Source organism: Prunus avium, chromosome 7, assembly GCF_965620075.1.
Source record: "Prunus avium chromosome 7, drPruAviu1.hap1.1, whole genome shotgun sequence".
Lineage (NCBI taxonomy): Eukaryota > Viridiplantae > Streptophyta > Magnoliopsida > Rosales > Rosaceae > Prunus > Prunus avium.
The window spans coordinates 4,046,042-4,068,281 of record NC_142290.1 but is presented as its reverse complement, the minus strand read 5'-3'; the positions used below and the strand labels follow the sequence as shown (position 1 = coordinate 4,068,281).

Sequence of the window (22,240 nt, the reverse complement as noted above, 5' to 3'; positions counted from 1 at the left end):
GGTTTTTTGTTCTACCGTCATCTTTTTCTGGTCATCTTTTGCCCTTTTTGTAGTAGTGAAACATTGTAGGTGCCAAACATTCTACTAACCTTATTAATTGACTATTACTAGCCACATTAATTGACTAATAAACAACATAATTAACATCACCCATTGTGTAAACAACAAATAATCAGCCTATACTAGTGATACCCACTCTCAAGGTAATTAGGCACTTCAATTTCATAGAGAAGAAGATAGGCCCTAGTTGTTAGTTTTGTCACCCAAAGGGAATGAAGTAAATCAAGCTGAGAACCGAGAAGAAATCCAAGCGAAAAGATTTGAAGGAACCTATGTCATAGTAATGGGAAAGAGAGAAGAAGCTGTCCATTTCTTTCTTTGTTCCTTTTTTCTAGGGTAAGGGTAGCAGTGGGGTTAGATCTCAAGAGCTTGTTGCTCTGATTCCATGTTTCGGAAAAACAAAATAAACAAAATAAGGATATAGAGAAGAAGATCATTGTATATTACATATTGTCATATCAAATGAAGGTAGAGTACATTAATTTATGTAGGATCCAGGGAATAAATTCTCCACTAATCAGCAGCTCCAATTTAAGTAATCAATTTAACAAGTAATGAATGGCTAGCTAGCAGGCAGGCACTGACTAACAAGTAATGAATTTAAGTGATGAATTCTAATTAAACATAACATATATCAATCTTCTGCAGCCAGTGCACGATGAGCAATGATATGCTTCCTCGTTTCAAAATCATTTTAAGTCGAAAACTCTGACTCAAACAACCAAACAAAACTCGTTTGTGTTTTCATACAACAAATAATCACATAACTCAAAGTCAGTCAAAAAATCAAAATCCAGTAGTTCAAAGCATTCCTTACAGAGAAGTATTTTATCAAATATGACAAATTTGATTAAAACCCATCAAATCCTAAAGTAAAAAATGCCAATCTTTCAATCAAGAACTATACAAAGCCACTAGACCACAATGGAAGACCAATAATCAAAATAGATGCAATCAACAAATTTAAGAATTATAAGTTAGAGCATCCACAATGGGCTCCATAAATCACCTCCTTACACAAATTTTAGGGAGCCATTGGAAAAATACAACTCCAACCATGCTCCCTATCCACCTTCTAAAATAGAGAGATCTCTAAGAACTCCTAAATCTGAGAAGAGAGAAAGGACTCCTAGTGGCTCCCTATAATTTAATGCTCAATTACTTTAATAGTATTTTAACCATTTATTTATTGCCAACTATTTTTTGTTGTTGCTCTTGTGTCTATACATTTTTCAAATGTTGAATTAAAAATTATTAAAAGCATTTATGACTCTTTAAATTAGGGAGTATGGTTGGAGTTGAAATTTTATAGAGAGCTCCTAAAATATATTTATAGTATTTTGAGCTAAATTTTAACTAAAAAATAGGAAGCATGATTGTGGATGCTCTTATAGACTGACATTTAATGCCAGTACATTGAAAACTAAACAAGTATGCTCTAAAAGCCATTCCATTCTCCCTCAAAACTTTTTGAGTGAAACATGTTACAAATGGAAATCCACAACTTTATTATAATCCAAAGCAGCTCCAACAAAATTTATTCCAATACATACCTAAAAGCACGATTATAGTTCTTATTAGAAAACTAAACCAATCATTAACCCCTAATGCGACCCAATACCCTCTCCCAAACCATTAAATCTTTACCACCCATCAGCTAAAACACCAAAGTTTCCCAATTTTCTTCTGAAAACAAAAACAAAAAACCAACAAAAGCAATCCACTAACAAGCGAAATTACCTGAGCAAAACAAGACTACTTAAGCACACCATTATCACCAATCAACAAAAAAAAATGGATATAGAGAAGAAGATCATTGTCTATTACATATTAAGCTAAAGGCTTAATAATCTGTATCAACGATACTAAGTATTTAGATTAGCAGTTCTCATACACCGAGCAGTTTAACCAGAAATAAATCGAGGTATCTTACAATTGAAAATTGGAAAGAATATGAATAAGAATAATAAAACGGATTGAAGCAAGCAAGCTGACTCCACTTATACGAACTAAAACAACCTAAATTTGAACAAAACAGAATTTACCAAAAGCACTTTAGTCATAAAATTGAGAGGAGTATGGTAAACAAATATATACCCTGAAAGTTGGATGACCATCATTAGGTAAGATAAATCCATCCTTAATGGATTGGATACTATGGACGGAAATGCAAAGTCCCAAGTTGGCGATAACCTATAAGGAACAACATCACAGTGAGTCAAGGTAAAAACATTGTGTATAAGAAACAAAGGGCAAAATTCAAAATATGTATCAGGCCACAAACCTTATCTAAGAAAAGCTTCTCAAGGTCTCCCCTAACTGCATCTTCTAGACGACGGCTAAGCAGATGAGGAGGCAGTCGCAGAGTGTGCTCAATTCGGCTAAGGTAGAAATTTGGGTTGTCTTCTAAATTATATTCCAAAATCAAGTACGCACAGATTAAAGTTGCAGATTTTGGGCATTGTTTTCAAAGGCATGAGTAAGTGTGCATCGGAGCGCGCGTTGGAGCGAGGCGGAGGGAAATCGCCTTAGGCGTACGGTTGTTTAGCTTGTTGCCCACTTAGCGTGGCGAGGTGTGATGAGGCGTGGCAAGGCGTGCGAGGCGAGGCTTGGAAGGCACAAAGAAGCGCCGCTATCTGCAAGCCAGAGTGCCAGGAAGAAGACAACCTGGCTTGAATTTTTTTTTGTTAGGGTTAGTTTTAAAGCAACAACGTCGTTTCATCCAGTTAAGTGTTTTTTTTTTTAAACTAAGGTGACTAAACGCACGTTTTGGTTTATATTTTTTAAACAAACAGCATGCCTTAAAAGGCCCCCACTGAACAATACTTCCTCTTTTTTTCTTCTAAATAAATACATTAATGAACCTATTAGTATATTCCTAATGCGATAATCTTCATCAATTTTAATTCTCTACATAAGTTAAAGTGTCTCTCTCCTTCGGTATGCAATTCTCTTTGTACAAGATTCATATAAATATATATATGTTAGTTTTTTTTTTTTTTTCCAAACAACACAATAACCAACTAAAAATAACACTCAAGTCCACACATAAATGCCCGAAAATCATAGCATTTTATGTTTCATGATAATGAGTGGGATGCATGAATTGAGTTTTACTTTTGATGTTGAATAAGTATTTTATGTTTTGAGATTGATTATTATGCTTGAATCATATTTAGTAGGGGTGGGCATTGGAACCGCAAAACCGCAAAACCGAACCAAACCAATCCGAAAAAAACCGAAAAAAACCGTGTTGACCGAAAAAGTCAACAACCGAGTCCAATCCAAACCGAACCGGTTCAGACCGGTTCCGGTTCCGGTTTTTCATCCTAAAGAACCGGTCCAATCCGAACCGGTCCAATAAAATTAATATATATATTTTTTATATTATATATATTTATATTTGAAATTATTTAATATTTTCATATGTGGCTAAGGTTGATTGGGTGTGTATGCTGCTACCAAAGGTGAGCACACACAGAATCACACGAAAAAAAAAACGCTAACTAAGTGACTTAGGGTTTTTTCATTTTGGTCTTCGTTTTCCTCCCTTCCAAACCTCTAAGCTCTCTCCTTCTCAGCCGCCGAAACCAGAGGCTCTGTGTGCGCCATCGCCAAACCGCTCTCAGCCATCATCTCTCTGAGCCAAACCTACCTTTCTCTCATCCTTCCTCTCTCTCATCCTCTCTGACAGAAGCTCTGTCTGCGCCAACAATCCTCTCTGCGCAAAATCCCTCTCAGGCAATCCTCTCTGTCATCCAGCGCCCTCTCAGCCTCCGCTTCTCTCAGAGCCGCCACCTCTCTCAGTCGCCACCACCTCTCTCAGTCGCCGCCATCACAGGTCAGATTTTGTTTTCGTTTTTTCCTTTTTTTTTTTTCCTTTTCCCCTTTGAATCTGCGGCTCACTCCAAATGTTGTATTCTTCACAGATTCAGCACAGCAGTTCGCAGCCATCTCTTCATTTTATTTACCTCTCTTTCTCTCTGTCAGGTATGATTCAACTCTTCAATTTATTTAATATCTGATTGTTATGCTGCCAAGTTTAGTTTAGTTCTTAACTTTGTTATTGTTTGCTGGGTTGTGGTTTGGTTTTTTGTGGCTGCTGTTCTGTTTTTGTGGCTGCTGTTCTATTTCAAATTGGATTATTAATGTAATAATTTTACCAAGGACTTGTAAATTTCCATTCTTGCTGATAAGAAACCTCAGTGCCCTTCCTTCAAGAATTGGGTAAATTTCCATTTTTGCCGACAAGAAACCTCAGTGCTCTACTCTATAAATGAATAAAACCTGATGGTTTAAACTACAGCACATTGAGTTTTATACATAATAATATGGTGTAGCCTTGGGTTCAGCTCTCGACGATTTGAGAGTTCAATCATAAACCTTGATCCCTAAATCAGTAGGAGATGGTATATTGAAGTATTGTTTAATGGCTTGTTTTTTTTCTCTTTTTTCTCTCTGTTTTAGGGATCAAGTTTTAATGGCTTGTTTAAACTTGTAACTCATAACTTGGAAACTAAGGCATTGCTAAGACATGTTATTAGTACTTACAATGCTTATGTGAATCTAAAATTTACTTGCTCAATTTTTTTGCGAGATTGAATCTGAAATTGTTAATATTTCTAAAATTGTTAATATTTTATTGGTTGTAATATGGCATTACCATGTGAATCTGAAATTGTTATTAGTACTTACAATGCTTTACTACAATTCATTGATTTAGGAAATTGAATTGGCAGCAGTTGGTGCAGATCAGCAAAAGATTTCTGGAGCAGTTTGCAGCTTTTCTGCCACTCTCTGAGGTATTCTTCATTTCTCTCTCTGTCTCTCTCTCAGATTTTGATGTTTTGCAGAAATTCTGTATATTTTTTAGTTGTTTTTTGTGGATAAATGTCCTCTGTTATTAATAAGAATTCTGCAGAAATTCTGCTAACATTTGCCTTGTGTTGTGAATAAGCTTTCTTTAGTTGTGCATTCAAATTTATCAAAATGGTAGCCGTAGAAATTTATCAAATTGATTAATATTTATTAATTGGTTGTGCATAACAGTGTGGTCGGGTAGTTAATTCATTTCGTGCTTCTTTGACTCCTAAGATTGTGGAGGCCTTAATTTGCTCTCAAAATTGGTTAAGGTCGGATGACATATCCTCTTTACAATATGAGCCAACAATTCAAGAGATGGAGTTCTATGAATCAATTGAATTAGGTATGTCTTTGTAATTTTATGTGCTTTATTAATGTGCTATATAATATGTATGTTTGACTAATGTTTTAATGGGTTTATATTTTTTTATGTAGATATTATGAGTTCATCCACACATACCAAGTGTGCTCCAGCTACTTTTCAATGTTAAAGAGGAATTTAATGAAGTTGGATTGAACTTGAGTTGTAACATATATTTGGATTGAATTTGGGTTTTATTTGGCTTGTAATTTATTTTGCTAAAGTTTGATTGAATTTGGGTTGTAATTTATATGTTGTTGAAGTTTGATTGAAGTTGGATTGTATTTTTATTGAAGTTGGATTCATTTTGATGTGTTGAAAGCTTGATGGAAGTTTAAATTTTGGGTATTTTAGTATATAAATGCATTTCGGGCAGATCTGGAAAAAATGTAAAAAATAAAATTTTGGGCCCAGCAAAAACCGGAACCGCAGGAACCGAACCGGAACCGGACAGGTCCGGATTGGTTCGGATTTTTGTTTGGATTTCTGGCAGAACCGGTCCAAACCGAACCGGTCTGCAATTTCGGTTCAGGTTCCATTTTTTAGAGAAAACCGGTCCAAACCGGACCGTGCCCACGCCTAATATTTAGTACTTATATTTTTTTATAGAATATTCTGGCTCAATAAGAATTAGTAGTACAAAAACGCATTGCCTTTCAAAACATTGATTTTGGGCAAAGAATGCAATGTTAAATATCAACAAATTCAAGCATAATTGAAAAAATTTACCAGGCTCATTTTCCAACAATAGCAACCAGCGTGCTAATATGAACCAATAAGTCACTCACTCACTCTCTCTCTCTCTCTCTCTCTCTCTTCTGCCCCGTGGACAGAGGTGCACTTGCTGCTTCTGTTCGATGTCCTGCTCTCTGGCTCTCTCTGGTTAGTGTTCCTGCCAGTGCTTTGTGTTAGGTTTGGATTAGACAAGGGTTGGGTTGGGTTAAAATTTGGGCTAGGCTATGGGCTAAAACTAAATGCTATTTTAAAAAGCAAAAAAATACATGGATTGTAAACCATATAGCCCACAATGTGAGTTCGTCTTGGATTATGCAAGGGTTGGTAGTTCTATTTCCGGCTTAATTTATTTTTATTTTTTTATATCAGATTCGGCTTGAATTGGATTGGATTGGATTTGAGTTCAAGCCAGGTCTTACGAGTCTCATGCCTCTACATGGGACTCGTAAGATATAATATGTTGGACTGTTGTCTATTTTAACATGTCCAGTCTCAGTGCACCAAACAAAGATCAGGATTCTTGTCTTTTTTAATTGAAATATTCCAATTCAATCCTACCCACCAAATCTCAAGCAATTATTGGTACAATTTTACGTTGACTTATCCATTTATCTTATCATACTTTGGGACTAATCTATGCAAAACAATGATCCATTAGCAAAGCTGGTAATTGAGTCAACTTTTATTTTTCTTTTTCCAGGAGAGTCAACTTTTGTTCACCCCCTCTTGAATCAAACAACCTATTTAAAAAGAAAAAAAAAAGCAGAATACTAAGGTTTCTCTAGGGTTCTCTAGGGTTCTAGGAGAGTCAAAACTCGACCACTACAGGAGGTGGCGACACCTCCGGAGTGCATGTCAGAACGACTGGATCTCGCAACCAGGTTCCTCACGCAGATGGAGGATATCTCTTCAGCCTTTTCGCATCGGTTTGTCCTTACTGATGTGGAGAAACAGGAAATAGTGATAGAGTCCAAGGAGAATATTGGTGTTAAAACCAATAAGTTCTTCCTGGTGGGAGCAGTGCTTTCAGACAAACCAGTAAACAAGGAAGCGCTACGTAAAACTTTTTACACGATCTGGAAACCAAGAGCTCGAGTTACAATAGTAGAACTAGAACAGAATAGGTTCTTTTTTGCATTCAATACAAGGGCGGAACGAGCAACCATCCTCAACAGGGGCCCGTGGGTGTTCAACGGCTACCCATTGATTCTCCCAGAGGCGGATGAAAAAGTTAATTCGATTAGGATTCCCCTTGTGATGCAGGAATTCTGGATACAGGTGAAAGGCCTCCCCTTGGCTTATATGACCAGGGCCATGGGGCGTCTGATTGGTTCTGCACTAGGTGGCTATGTTGTCACCGATCAGAGCAAGAAAGTGGGTTACTTAGGCAGTTACTTGAGGATACGTACCAGCATTGATGTGACAAAACCTCTCCGGCGAAGTTTAAAACTTAGATTAGATGGAGACCTATTGGAGGTGGAGATACGCTACGAGAAACTGCCTATCACATGTTATCAATGTGGTTTAATTGGCCACATGGAAGGCTCATGCACACGAAAGGGTGTTGTCTATGAAGATGATAAGGCCAAGCCTTACGGCAAATGGTTCTAGCAGGATGTTCTTGGCCCGGACTATCGGCAGCCGTCTGGGAGACGTTTTGGGCTTTCTTCGCCGACGGGCTGGTACATGCGAGCTCCAAATGAATCCGGCCTCCAGTTGATGGCATAAGGAGAAATTTTGGGGAAAACTACAGATTCTCAGGAAGATAACATAAGGATAGATAATCCTCTCCCTGATTCCGCGTCGGCCAATCATGGCGTCCTTGGTGCCTCTCACTCTACACGATCCTGTTGAGATTTATCTTAATTATTGTTGTTCCTATTTTATAGGAGTCAGTTGTTTCCTTTCCTGGTCTTTAGGAATCCCTCTAGTGGATGGAGTTTGTTAGACGTGTTTTACTTGTTCCTGTTTATTTGCTAATTAGTTGTTTGTACGCTCCTTTATAAGAAGAACATGTTTCAGTCAATGAATAACAAGTTCAGTTCAGCAATTCTTCTTATTTTCAAAGCTATCTTTTAGTTCTCACAATCTGGTATCAGAGCCCCCACTGGGCCTGACTTAAAATTCTCCAAAAGCAGCAGCTTTCTTGACTTGCAGCAGCAAGGACTGATGGCATCCGACAAGGTTCAAGAGAACTACGTGCAGCCAGCCATACCTCGCTTCGATGGTCATTATGACCATTGGAGCATGTTAATGGAGAATTTTCTGAGATCCAAAGAGTATTGGAGTCTCATTGAAAATGGAATTGCTGAACCAGCAGAGGGAGCGTTGTTGACAGAAGCGCAACAAAAAAGACTTGATGAACAGAAATTGAAGGACCTGAAAGTGAAAAACTACCTTTTCCAAGCGATTGATCGATCCATTTTGGAGACTATTCTCCAGAAAGACACTTCCAAGCAGATATGGGAGTCTATGAAGAAAAAGTATCAAGGTTCCACCAAGGTGAAGCGTGCACAGCTTCAAGCACTCCGGAGAGATTTTGAAACTCTTCACATGAAACCAGAAGATTCTGTTGATGAATACCTCTCGAAGACGATGACAATTGCAAGTAAGATGCGGCTCCATGGTGACAAGATGGGTGATGTCACAATCATTGAGAAAATTCTGCGTTCAATGTCACCAAAGTTTAACTATGTTGTTTGTGCAATTGAGGAAGCAAACGACATTGAAACAATGTCATTGGATGAATTGCATAGTTCACTGTTGGTACATGAGCAGAAATTCAAAAGTCATGATACTTCAAAAGAAGAGAAAGCTTTAAAAGTCTCCACCAGCAATGACTCATCATCATCATGGAGAGGTTCCGGTCGAGGTCGAGGTCGAGGCCGTGGACGAGGTAGAGGCAGAGGTGCTCATGAGTCCGGCGGCAGAGGAAATCATGATTCCGGCGGCAGAGGAAATCATGATTCCGGCGGCAGAGGAAATCATGATTCCGGCGGCAGAGGAAATCATGATTCCAGCAACAGAGGAAATTATGATTCCAGCAACAAAGGCAAAGATCGATACAGACACCAAAGTTATCATGAGTCACAGCTCGACAAATCAAATATTGAGTGCTATAGGTGTGGTAGGTATGGTCACTACCGTTCTGAATGCCGCACTAACATGAATAGAGAAAGGGGAGAAAAATCCAATTTTACAGAGAAAGAAGAAGAAGCTACACTTCTGCTGGTGTGTCAAGCCGTGGAGAACACTCATCAGGATGTGTGGTACATTGACACAGGATGCAGTAACCATATGAGCGGTAACAAGTCATCATTCTCTTACTTAGATGAGTCTTTTCGATCTACTGTTCGTTTTGGTGATAATTCTGCAATTTCTGTTATGGGAAAAGGCAATATTTCAATCTGGACTAAGGATAATACTACACAAACCATCTCTAGTGTTTTCTATGTCCCAGATTTAAAAAGCAATTTATTAAGTGTGGGGCAGCTTCAGGAAAAAGGCTATGAGATCACAATTAAAGAAGGAATGTGTCAGATTCAAGATGCAAAGAAGGGACTCATTGCACAGGTCAAAATGACACCAAATCGTATGTTTCCTCTGCATATTCAAAGTGTGGGCCAGACTTGTTTTTCTGCCAAAGTGAAGGAGACAGCTTGGTTGTGGCATTATCGTTATGGTCACTTAAATTTCAAGGGATTGAAGACTCTACAACAGCTGAACATGGTGAAAGGTCTTCCAAATATTGATTGTCCAACTCAAATTTGTGAAGAATGTGTTCTTGGGAAGCAGCATCGTGAAACTTTTCCGAAGGGAAAAGCATGGAGAGCCAAAAATCCTTTGGAGCTTATTTTCTCAGATATTTGTGGACCCATCAATCCAACTTCCAATGGTGGGAAGAGGTATTTTATTACGTTCATTGATGACTATAGTAGAAAATCCTGGGTGTATTTCTTGCAGGCAAAATCTGAAGCTTTCTCAGCCTTTAAAAGCTTTAAAGCCCTTGTTGAAAACGAAGTCGGAAGAAATATAAAAGTTCTTCGAACTGATCGTGGTGGAGAATTCATCTCACAAGAATTTGAGGATTTCTGTGAGACGCATGGAATTCGAAGGCAACTAACGGCACCGTATACACCACAACAAAATGGTATTTGTGAAAGGAAGAACCGAACAATCTTGAACATGGTTCGAAGCATGCTGAAAATTCGTGGTGTTCCAAAAACGTTTTGGCCAGAAGCAGTAAATTGGTGTATTCACATCTTAAATAGAAGTCCGACTCTTGTTGTCAAAAACATGACGCCTGAAGAAGCTTGGAATGGTCACAAACCAGCTGTAAATTACTTTAAAATTTTCGGTTGCATCGCATATGTTCACGTTCCCGATGAGAAGAGGAAGAAGCTTGATGATAAGGGAGAAAAGTGTATTTTTCTTGGGGTTAGTGACCACTCAAAGGCCTATAAATTGTACAATCCCACCACCAGGAAGATCATCATCAGTCGTGATGTATTATTTGATGAAGAAACAATATGGGACTGGACAGATAAAGGCTCAAAGCAGCAGCAGCAGCAGATTTCTGTTACTTTTGATGAAGAAGCAGCAAGCAAAGAACCTGAAGAGCAATTGCAGCCCTCCAATGAAAGCCAGCCATCTAGTTTTCGACCCCAACGCACAAAGAAAAGACCAGCATGGATGATGGATTATGAGGTTAGTGATGATGATCAATCCGAAGATGATGGACTGACTTATTTTGCACTGTTTACAGACTCTGATCCTGTGACTTTTCAAGAAGCTCACAAAGAAACTAAATGGCGAAGAGCCATGGATGAGGAAATTAGATCCATTGAGAAAAATAACACATGGGAGCTGACAGAACTTCCTGAAGGGCAGAAGGCGATTGGTGTAAAATGGGTCTATAAAACGAAGCTGAACAAGGAGGGTGGAGTTGACAAATACAAGGCACGGCTGGTGGCTAAAGGCTATAAGCAGAAGTATGGCATTGACTATAAAGAAGTGTTCGCTCCGGTCGCTAGGATGGATACAATCAGACTGGTACTTTCACTGGCATCACAAAACTCTTGGCCCATCTTTCAATTGGATGTGAAATCAGCGTTCCTACATGGGAGCTTACAAGAACAAGTCTATGTCGATCAACCTCCAGGATATGTGCAGCCCAAAACGGAAGGAAAGGTATATAAGTTGAGAAAAGCACTATATGGGCTGAAACAAGCACCTAGAGCTTGGTACAGCCGTATAGATGCTTATTTTGCTAAAGAAGGTTTTCAAAAGTGTCCGTATGAACACACGTTGTTTACTAAAATTGGTGCTGGTGGAAAAATTCTTATTGTCTGTTTGTATGTAGATGATTTAATCTATACAAGCAGTGATATGACTATGATTGATGTTTTTAAGGAATCTATGATGGCAGAATTTGAAATGTCTGATCTTGGTTTGATGCACTACTTCCTTGGCATTGAAGTAGAGCAATCTCCTGCTGGGATTTTCATATCCCAAAAGAAGTATGTTCATACTATTTTGGACAGGTTTCAGATGTCGAATTGCAATCCTGTTGGCAGTCCTACTGAATGTGGTTTGAAGCTAACAAAGGATCCTGAAGGAGAGAAAGTAAACAGCACCCTCTACAAACAAATTGTAGGAAGTTTGATGTATGTCACAGCCACCAGGCCAGATGTAATGCATGCAGTCAGCCTCATCAGTCGTTATATGGAATGTCCTACAAGACTGCACCTACTTGCTGCAAAGAGGATCTTCCGCTATTTAAAAGGAACTTCTGATTTTGGCATACTTTATAAAAAGGGTACAAAGGGTGGTTTGATTGGTTTTTGCGACAGCGATTATGCTGGAGACTTGGATGATAGAAGGAGCACATCAGGACATGTTTTTACAATGGGATCAGCAGCTGTATCTTGGTCTTCAAAGAAACAGCAAATTGTGACTTTATCGACTACTGAAGCAGAGTTTGTTGCTGCTGCATCTTGCGCATGCCAAGCTGTTTGGTTAAGGAGGCTACTTGGAAAGCTAAATTTTAATCAGCTAGATCCCACACCAATGTTCTGTGATAATATTTCTGCAATCAAGCTGTCCAAAAATCCAGTTTTGCATGGAAGGAGTAAGCATATAGATGTGAGGTTCTATTTCCTACGTGATCTGTGTAATGATGGTACCATTGATTTGATCTTTTGTAAAAGTGAAGACCAAGCTGCAGATATCCTAACCAAACCTCTCAAGTTGCCAGCATTCTTGAAGCTCAGGAAGATGTTGGGAATTTGCTCTGCCAAGGATATTGTTTAACTGCAGCTGTGATGTGTTTATGTTTTTATTTAAACTGATGTCTTATGACATTCAGTTTAAGGGAGGATGTTGAGATTTATCTTAATTATTGTTGTTCCTATTTTATAGGAGTCAGTTGTTTCCTTTCCTGGTCTTTAGGAATCCCTCTAGTGGATGGAGTTTGTTAGACGTGTTTTACTTGTTCCTGTTTATTTGCTAATTAGTTGTTTGTACGCTCCTTTATAAGAAGAACATGTTTCAGTCAATGAATAACAAGTTCAGTTCAGCAATTCTTCTTATTTTCAAAGCTATCTTTTAGTTCTCACAGATCCCCCTCCTACCCATGTATCCCAGATTTGAACATGATTGCGGATGATATGGAGGCTGACTTCCAGGGATTACTTCCTATTATTCCTTATTATGATAGAGGACCAGAAAACATTAATTCCTTGAGAGTTGACTTCCTATCCCAAGATGTGCATGCAATTAATTTGATTGGCACACCTGTCTGCTCTCCAAATAGGGGCACTATGGAGCGATCTGAGGATTTAGCAATTGGGCCAGCACATGGGCCAGTCAGTAAACTCCATGTGCTCGAATATACCACAGGACTCTTTGGGTCAAACCAGTATGAAACTCAATTTGTGGGCCATGATACAAATATAACTTTGGGTCTGACCCCTTTAATCTCAGCCCCCTTATTCGACAAAGTGCCCATGCAGGTCCCCTCAAAAACAGGTATGGAAAAAACGACCTCAACGACGGTATACTGTAACTAATAAGGAGACTCGGATTGAACCTAGCAACCGCAAACGTCCAGCAATCTATGTAACAAGTGGGGGGCAACTGGCTCCTCCTTTTAAAAAGTTATGCTCCTATGACGGTACCACAAGAAACAGTCAAACGGCAGAGTCTGAGCACACTCAGCTCCGCCGAGAGCCATGATCGTCCTAAGTTGGAACTGTCAGGGGCTTGGGAATCCTAGGGCAGTTCAGGCACTACGACGTTTGATCGTCGCACAAGGACCCACGGTTGTATTCCTGAGCGAAACAAGGTGCAATCGTCAATTTTTTTCTTCTTTGTCAATTAATTTAGGTTTCGATAATTTTTACGCAGTTGATGCCCTTGGCAGGTCTGGAGGGCTGTGTCTTCTTTGTAAATCTGAATGTCAGGTGGCTATTCGATCCACATCTCTTCACCACATTGATGGAAAGGTCGGAGGTATTGGTGATACAGTACATTGGCGTTTTACAGGCTTCTATGGCTACCCTTCTACTGCAGACAGATATAAGTCATGGCAACTACTCCGTGGTTTGGCTACTGAGTCCACACTCCCTTGGATCTGTTTTGGGGACTTTAACGAGCTACTCCACAGTAAGGAGAAGGAAGGGGGAGCACCTAGATTAATCAGGCAAATGCTAGCTTTCCGTCAAGCCATTTCTGACTGCGCATTGGAGGATTTGGGGTTTGAAGGGGCTGAGTTTACCTGGTACAGTACCAGAATGGGCGCTATCAAAGAGAGGCTAGATCGGGCTCTTGCTAATCTCAAGTGGCAGTAGTTGTTTCCTGCGTCACGCGTGGTGCATCTGGATCCAAGTCGCTCTGAGCACCTGTCATTTCTTATCTACCTAAACCAGCAGAAAAATAAAAGTGGGGCACCTTTGCCTAGGTTTCGATTTGAACACATGTGGACTAGCCATGCTGAGTGTGAAAGTGTAATTAGCACTGCTTGGGCGACTATTGTTGATGGCACACCTATGTTTTAGGTAGTTGAGAAAATAAAGGTTACACGACTTCGTCTCTTACAATGGCACCGATCAACTTTTAAAGCTACGCAGCTGGACATTCAAAGCACTCGTGATAAATTGGGGATTATTTGGCGACAGCAGTGCACAGATCAGACTATTGCAGCCTTCAAGGCCTTATCGACGCAATTAGATGAGTTGTTGGTTCGCGAGGAGGTTTATTGGCAGCAACGAGCTAAGGTTGCTTGGCTTCGAGAAGGGGATAGGAATACCAGATTCTTCCATCAACAGGCCAACACGCGGAAGCAGAGAAATAATATTCAGGGTCTAATCGATAGTAATGGTGTCTGGAAAGAGGAGGGCGTAGCAGTCCAGGAAATAGTGGTGGATTATTTCACACACCTTTTCACCTCTAATTGTAGACGCAGGGAGGATATTCTTCTAAATACTGTTGACCCATGTGTGACATCAACCATGAATGCCTCGCTCCTTACCGACTTCACTGAGCAGGAAGTAAAGCATGCTGTTTTTCAGACGTATCCAACCAAGGCACCTGGGGCGGATGGAATGCCACCTGTCTTTTTTCAGAAATATTGGCACATTGTGGGCAACGATGTGTCTCAAGCCATTATTAATTTTCTATCTTCAGGACGTCTACTCCACAAGATCAACTTCACCCATGTGGTGCTCATTCCTAAAGTGAAAAACCCAAAGGATATGACCCAACTTCGGCTTATCAGCCTCTGCAACGTTTTATTTAAAATTGCCTCTAAGGTGCTGGCCAACCAATTGAAAATTATCCTCCCTTCTCTGATTTCGCCCAGTCAGAGCGCTTTTGTCTCAAGCCGCCTTATTTCTGATAACTCCATATTGGTTGCTGAAATCATCCATTGCCTGCGGAGTCGACGACGGGGTAAGAAAGGCTTTTTGGCACTGAAGCTTGATATGAGTAAGGCTTACGACAGAATTGAATGGTCTTTCCTGGAACAAATGATGAAGAAATTGGGTTTTGCTGAGCAATGGGTTCGTCTTATAATGACTTGTGTCACTACTGTTACTTACTCCTTTCTGGTTAATGGCTCACCGTGTGGCTATCTTACCCCTTCTAGAGGCCTCAGGCAGGGAGATCTGTTGTCACCCTATCTATTTATTCTATGTACACAAGGTTTCTCTAGTTTTCTTACACAGGCGGAAAGGGATGGGCGGTTACAAGGAGTCTCCATTTGTAGGGGTGCTCCCCCAATCAACCACCTCATGTTTGCAGATGATTGCTACTTGTTTGCCCGTGCAAATGTGAGGGATTGCAGGACAATTAAGGAGGCACTCTATTGGTATGAATGGGTATCCGGTCAACAAGTTAATCTACAGAAGAGTGCAATTTGCTTTAGCAAAAATGTTAAGCGCCAAGACCAACTGGATCTAGCAGCATCCCTCGATGTCTCATGTGCTGATCATTATGATAAGTATCTTGGACTTCCAATGATAGTTGGTAGGAACAAAGGTTCCTCGTTTGCTCATCGAAAGGAACGGTTGGGCAAAAAATTATTTAGTTGGAAAGGAAAACTCTTAAAGCAGTGCAGGGAAATAAATTCTTATCAAAACTGTGGCACAGGCTCTCCCATTGTATTCGATGAGCGTTTATTTATTGCCCAAATATTTTTGCGATGATCTTAACCGTTTAATTGCAGATTTCTGGTGGAACGGAAATAGTGGCGATAGGAAAATACATTGGCTTGCTTGGGATAAGCTTTGCCAACCCAAAGATCTTGGGGGGTTGGGCTTCCGTGATTTATATGCTTTCAACCTTGCTATGTTAGCTAAGCAAGGATGGAGGCTCATACAATATCCAAACTCTCTTATAGCAAATGTTCTACGAGCTAAGTACTTTCCTGACAAATCTTTTCTTGAGGTCCCTGTCTCTGAAAATTCTTCTTGTGTTTGGAAAAGTATTTGTGCAGCCAGAAAAATTCTTTTGCAGGGATCTAGATGGCAGGTGGGCAGTGGGGCAGAGATTGATATTTGGAAGGACCCATGGGTGCCACGCCCTTCTACCTTTCGGTTTATCTCACCAAAACCCCACGGCTGTGCTGTTACCAAGGTGAATGAGTTTATTCTTGACCACCCTCGACGCTGGAATGTCAGCCTTCTATCTAACCTCCTTTACCCCCCCGATGTGGATGTGATCCAAACTATTCCGCTGAGCTTTCATCTCAGGGACGACACCCTCATATGGCATTTTGACAAAAAAAGGTCAGTTTACTGTCAAAAGTGCTTACAAGGTAGCCCGTACGTACGGTTCTTGATCCCAGGACCGTGGCGTCATCATCAACTAAAAATGGTTTTAGTAAAGGGTGGACTGCTCTTTGGAAGGCAAAGATTCCAGGGAAAATCAAATTGTTTTGGTGGAGCATGCAATGGCATCCTAACCATGGGGTAAAACTTTAAATTTGCATTAACATTCTCCGAAGGGAGAAAAATAAATTGGCTAATTATCTTCCATATCTACCAAATTTTTACTCATCTAAATTTTAAATTATTTATTTATTTATTTCCTCTTTCAATTCAAGAGTCATACCAAACCTACCACCTTATAATCTTCAAAACAAAAGTACCATATGTATTTTCCGTTTACAAATAGCAGCTTCAATTTGTGCACCTTTGAAGGCGTTGACTTTTGCATTAACTTATCTATTAATCCGATAGTAATTTTGGGACAAATCTATGCAAATTAATTTCCCGATTCATGACTTCTCCCAGTGATAAACATGCCATATATGAAATATATTGGTGAAAACAAAATGGAAATTAATCTGTTTTTCGCAAGTTGGATTCTCATATATCTCTTAGAATATCCAAGCCAAAGGGAAACAAACGTCAATCTAGGCAACACATAATCATGTAATTAATCAAATCAAGATATCAATTGCGGGAAGAGCAAATCCCACCTTCACTGTCTAAAACCATCAATCTCAGGCTCTTCTTCACCTATAAATACACACCATAATCCCTCTATCCTAATCTAAAATTCACAATCATTCTCAGCCATGGCAGCATATCATTCTTGTGCCTTTATTGCATTGTCAACAACCTAGCTCTTTCTTCTTTGTGCCTCTAGTTTCTCTTTGGCCTCAGCTAAAGGTGGCTTCAGTGTTGATCTCATTCACCGTGATTCTCCAATATCTCCCTTGTACAACCCTTCTTTGACACCCTCCCAGCGTTTGGCCAATGCCCTTCGTCGATCGATCAACCGACTCAACCATTTCAGCCCAGCAGCTTCTTCATTATCTCAGGATGGCCCTAACCAAGTTCAAGCCACTCTCATCATGAAGCGGGGTGAGTATCTCATGGAAGCATCGATCGGAACACCTCTGTTTCCTATCAAAGCCATTGCTAACACAGGCAGTGATCTCATATGGACACAATGCAAGCCTTGCCCTAGTTGTTACCAACAAACAGACCCTCTTTTTGACCTCGAAAAATCCTCAACTTACAAAACCCTACCATGCTCTTCAAACCAGTGTGTCTCCCTGAATGGAACTTGCTCAAGTAGTAATTGCCAGTCAGTTATGGTGATGGATCACACAGCCGTGGAGAGTTTGCCCAGGAAATGTTAGCAATAGTCAATTAATGTGTTAATTATGTAGTAAATTAATGTGTTAATTATGTAGTCAATTAATGTTTGGCACCTACAATATTTGGGGGGCTTGACTAGGTTGGTTGCCTAACTAGTTTGGTTGCCTAATTAGTTTGGTTGCCTAACTTGGGGGGCTTGACTAATGTCTTAGGAACTTGTATATATATGTGTTGATTGTAAGGAATGAAATATAAGTGAAAATCAGAAAATATTCTACAACTCTCATTCTCTCTACACTTTCCACTCTCTACTCTCAATATTCTCTATGTTTTGGCATGGTATCAGAGCCTAATGGCTAATCCTTAAGATCATCTATCAAATTGAGAGTCGTTGGCGTTTTTTCATGTTGCTGTAAATTCTCTTCTTTCCATTAAATTTCCTCTCTTTTATCTGTATGGGCAATAAGTCCCTTGGCCACGATGGCCTAATTTGTTTCATATGGGCAGTACGTTCCTTGATCACCATGATCTCTTTCCTCCGTGAGCCTCATCATCGCTCACCGAGCCATTTCCCTTCCTCCGCGAGCCTCGTCACCGCTCGCTGAGCCTTTTCCTACTCGGCCTTGTCTCTGTCATGCCGAGCTACACTACTGCCGTTGTTCCCTTTGCACAGCCACTCTGGTGTTTGCATCATCTCTCAAGCTCTAACGAGCTTCCTTATGTTTTTTCTTTGACTTTTCTGCTGGTCTCTATCTTCTTTGCTGCTATCTTGAGCTCTCTTTCTCCTTCTCGTTTTTTAGCACCCTTTCTTTGTCTCTTTTTTTGGTGGGTTCCTTTTTTGTTTGTTTGTTTCTTATCACATATTGCCTTTCTTCATCATTTCCTCTTGTGCCCACGTGATAGGTGTCTTGCTTGTTACATTCCATTTTCTTAATACTACTATTCTCTTTTTTATGGTTTCTTTTCTCACCACCAATCTCATACTTCTTATTTTATTCCCTTTTATTTCCTTATATTATTTCTTCCACTCTATTTCCATCCCATTTTTTGTCTGGTATATTTCTTCTCCCTTGTTGCCTTTCACTTTTCTCGGTGTTACCCACGAGTGTTTTCTCCTCATCTCTTCGTTCTCATGCACACCACATTTGTGCTTAATGTTTTGGTGGGTATCAAAGTTTTCTGTCTACCCATATATATATATATATATATGTATGAAAATCTTTGCTCTCTCTTCTCTTTCACGCCAATAACTTGGCTTCCTTTTCCCTTTATTTTATTGACTTGTTTTGCACCATATGCCTCTTCCTTTTTTCAACAACTCTTACACTTGTCAACGTCACCTACCCTATCTATACAATATTTGTCCCTTTCTCTCTATGTGTGCATACACATGTCATCCACCTTCATTCATTTTTAATCCTTCTTTCTTTTTGGGTTGCAGACTCTTTTCCATCTTTTATTCCTTTTCTCCAGTTGTCGGATGCCCATCTCCATTCCACCTTTCCTTGCATTTGTTTCTGCCACGAGACTGCCACGTTTGAGTCTTTTTACTATTATTTCATTTTCTCTTCTTCCAAATCTCGACCCTCTACCAGTGTCAGATTTGAGGGGGAGATAGATGCAACTTTATTTGGGTGCTGCAACTTTATTGTCATTACCGGTGTTGCTTTCTCCAAATCTCGACTCTCATACGTCGTCGAATTTGAGGGGGAGTGACATTGCTGCTCATCTATTCCGCTGCAATTCAGTTACCTATCTGCCATGACTGATTCTTCTACATCTGAGCTTCAGTCAGCTTCTGTTTCTCAAGTGCCACTGCTCTTATGGTTCTGACAACCCCTTCTCTTCAGGGGGAGAGGAGGAGTGAAGAGAAGTTGTGTCTGCAATAATGGAAGTATTTGTGACGCTGCTAGTATTGTTGTTGCTGCTTACTATATCCTTTGATGCTGCCAGCTGCTGCCTTTTGTGTCCCTTTGCTGTTAACAGTATTGTTGCTCCTACCTGTTATGACTCTTGTTGGGGACAGTGTTGCTGGGGATAGTTATATTGCTCTTGCTGGTGCCAGTGTCTTAGATTTCTCTCACTGGTGCCAGTGCCACTGATCATATGGCTCCATCGACCCCTTCTCTTCAGGGGGAGAGGGGGAGTGAAGAGAAGTTGCCTCTGCTGTTGCTACTGCCACAGTTGTTTGCCCTGCCTTGTCTTGCTGGTGCCAGTGTTGCTCTTGCTGCTGCCAGTGTTGTTGTCTCTTGTTGAGGACAATGTTGTTGTTGCTTCTACCGTGTTCTTGCCTTTACCGGTGTGTTTCCAATGTGGTTATGCCCGTTGACCTTACCTTTGCTCTTGACTTTCCGTACCTTGCCTTATCCTATTTTTTAGGGTTTGGTTGCCTTTGCCTTTGCTTGGGTTTGGTTTGCCTTGCCCTTGCCTTTGTCGTGCCTTACCTTATCTTTAAGGTTTTGTTGCCCTATCTGGGCTTTCTTTGCCATGCCTTGCCACCTTGCCTTTGCTTGGCCTTTATTTGCCTTACCTTGCCTTACCCTTTCTTTTTAGGGTTTGGTTTTACCTTGACGTGCCTTTCCCTATTTTAGAGGTTTGGTTGTGTCCTTTGCCGTGTTCACAGGGTTTCTGTGTCCTTTACCTTACCTTTGCCGTGTTCACAGGGTTTCTGTGTCCTTTACCTTACCTTTGCCATGTTCACAGGGTTTCTGTGTTCTTTGTTTTGCCTTTGCCTTGTTCGCATGGTTTATGTGATCTACCGACCAACCGGCTGCACTTGGATTTGGTGTTGCCACCGACAGACCGAAATGATTAACTTCGATGTGGCCTTTGCTCCACGTGTGGCCCACCATGTAGTGGTCCCACGTGAGGGGGCATGTTAAAGTGGATCGACATTCTATTAAGAAGAAGCTTGATGCGGAAATATTAATAACGACAGTCTCTCTTTTGGCAAGTTGGTCATTGATGATATCTATGCACCAACTTGAGGGGGAGTGTTAGCAATAGTCAATTAATGTGTTAATTATGTAGTAAATTAATGTGTTAATTATGTAGTCAATTAATGTTTGGCACCTACAATATTTGGGGGGCTTGACTAGGTTGGTTGCCTAACTAGTTTGGTTGCCTAATTAGTTTGGTTGCCTAACTTGGGGGGCTTGACTAATGTCTTAGGAACTTGTATATATATGTGTTGATTGTAAGGAATGAAATATAAGTGAAAATCAGAAAATATTCTACAACTCTCATTCTCTCTACACTTTCCACTCTCTACTCTCAATATTCTCTATGTTTTAGCAGGAAACTCTAACCCTAGGTTCCACCAGTCAGTTATGGTGATAATAATGGGACCTTTGATGAGAAAAGTTCTGGCATAGTTGGTCTTGGAGGTGGTAATGAATCCCTAATTACACAATTGGGTGCTTCTATAGATGGGAAATTTTCTCATTGCTTGGTCTCAATTCAATCACAAGCAAGTTGAACTTTGGTACCAATGCTGTGGTTTCAGGCTCTCAAGTTTGTGTCCACTCCCATTGTCCAAGGCCTATACCCTGAAACCTTCTACTTCTTAACCGTGGAAGCAATAAGTGTTGGTGACATTAAATTTGCTTTTTCACCCTCAACTTTCGCCAATGGGGAGGGCAACATTATTATCGATTCGGGCACCACATTGGCCTTCTTTCCATTCGATTTCTACGCAAATTTGGAAGCTGAAGTTGATAAAGCGATTGGTAGGGAACGCATGGATGTCCCTAATGTTCCTTTGAGTCTTTGCTACAAGAGTAGTGAATCTGAAGCGGAGTTCAAAGCCCCCACCCTCACCGTGCATTTCAAAGGCGTTGATGTATGAAGCTGGATGCTGCCCACACCTTTGTTAGAGCTAGTGAGGAGGCTGTGTGCTTTGCTGTTAAAGTATTAGGTACTGATTTGGATTTTAGGGAGAAAAAGGGAAGGAGATGAGAGAAGGAGCTGGAAGAATATATGTTTCTGCAGAAAAACGTATTAGCTGCTGTGTTAAAAAGCTCAGCTATATTTCTCTTCTTTTTATCAAACGATTTACATCAGCAAAGGTACAAAATTGAACCACCAATGTGTGTATGACACTTGGCAATTTCCTATAGGCATTTGAGCCACACAAAATTCTCCTAGCAGAAAATACATCTAAGCTGTTACTTAGACATTCCAGCTGTAAGCAGTAAAACAGTAAGAGTAAATCAGTAAACCAATTTACACATCAACACTCCCTTCTAAATGGTTTGCTGATTTCACTCCGAGTAGCTCTCTTAGAATGCAGAACCTTTCCTTTGGTAATGCCTTCGTGAAGATGTCTGCAACTTGATCTTGACCTTTGCAATAGATTAGATCCACCACTCCTTCTTGAATTGCATCTCTGATGAAATGGAATTTTCTTCCTATGTGCTTTGACCTTTGATGGAACACTGGATTCTTAGACATAGCTATAGCTGATGTGTTGTCACACATGATTGGTGTAGCTTCAAGTTGTTCTTCTCCAAAATCTCCTAGCACAAATCTTAGCCAAATTGCTTGAGTTGTTGCTTCTGCAGCACTGACATATTCAGCCTCTGCAGTTGATAAAGCAACACTGTTTTGCTTC

General features: G+C 40.2%; 1 protein-coding gene and 2 long non-coding RNA genes across 3 annotated transcripts; 2 read left to right on the top strand and 1 right to left on the bottom strand.

The window, feature by feature from the left end:
• Positions 1-481: 481 nt before the first annotated feature.
• LOC110757878 (uncharacterized) lies at positions 482-2,771 on the bottom strand. The gene is made up of 2 exons (XR_002526853.2): positions 2,345-2,771; positions 482-2,253 (listed from the first exon to the last, which is right to left on the bottom strand). It is a non-coding gene; the product is annotated as an uncharacterized LOC110757878 (long non-coding RNA).
• Positions 2,772-3,592: 821 nt separating this feature from the next.
• Positions 3,593-5,620, top strand: LOC148292855 (uncharacterized). Its single transcript, XR_015825812.1, has 4 exons — positions 3,593-3,901; positions 3,990-4,050; positions 4,784-4,862; positions 5,359-5,620. It is a non-coding gene; the product is annotated as an uncharacterized LOC148292855 (long non-coding RNA).
• A 1,293-nt stretch (positions 5,621-6,913) lies between these two features.
• Positions 6,914-7,630, top strand: LOC148292854 (uncharacterized protein At4g02000-like). Its single transcript, XM_088244470.1, has one exon. It carries the CDS (start codon positions 6,914-6,916, stop codon positions 7,628-7,630), a length of 717 nt encoding a protein of 238 aa, XP_088100596.1.
• Positions 7,631-22,240: the final 14,610 nt, after the last annotated feature.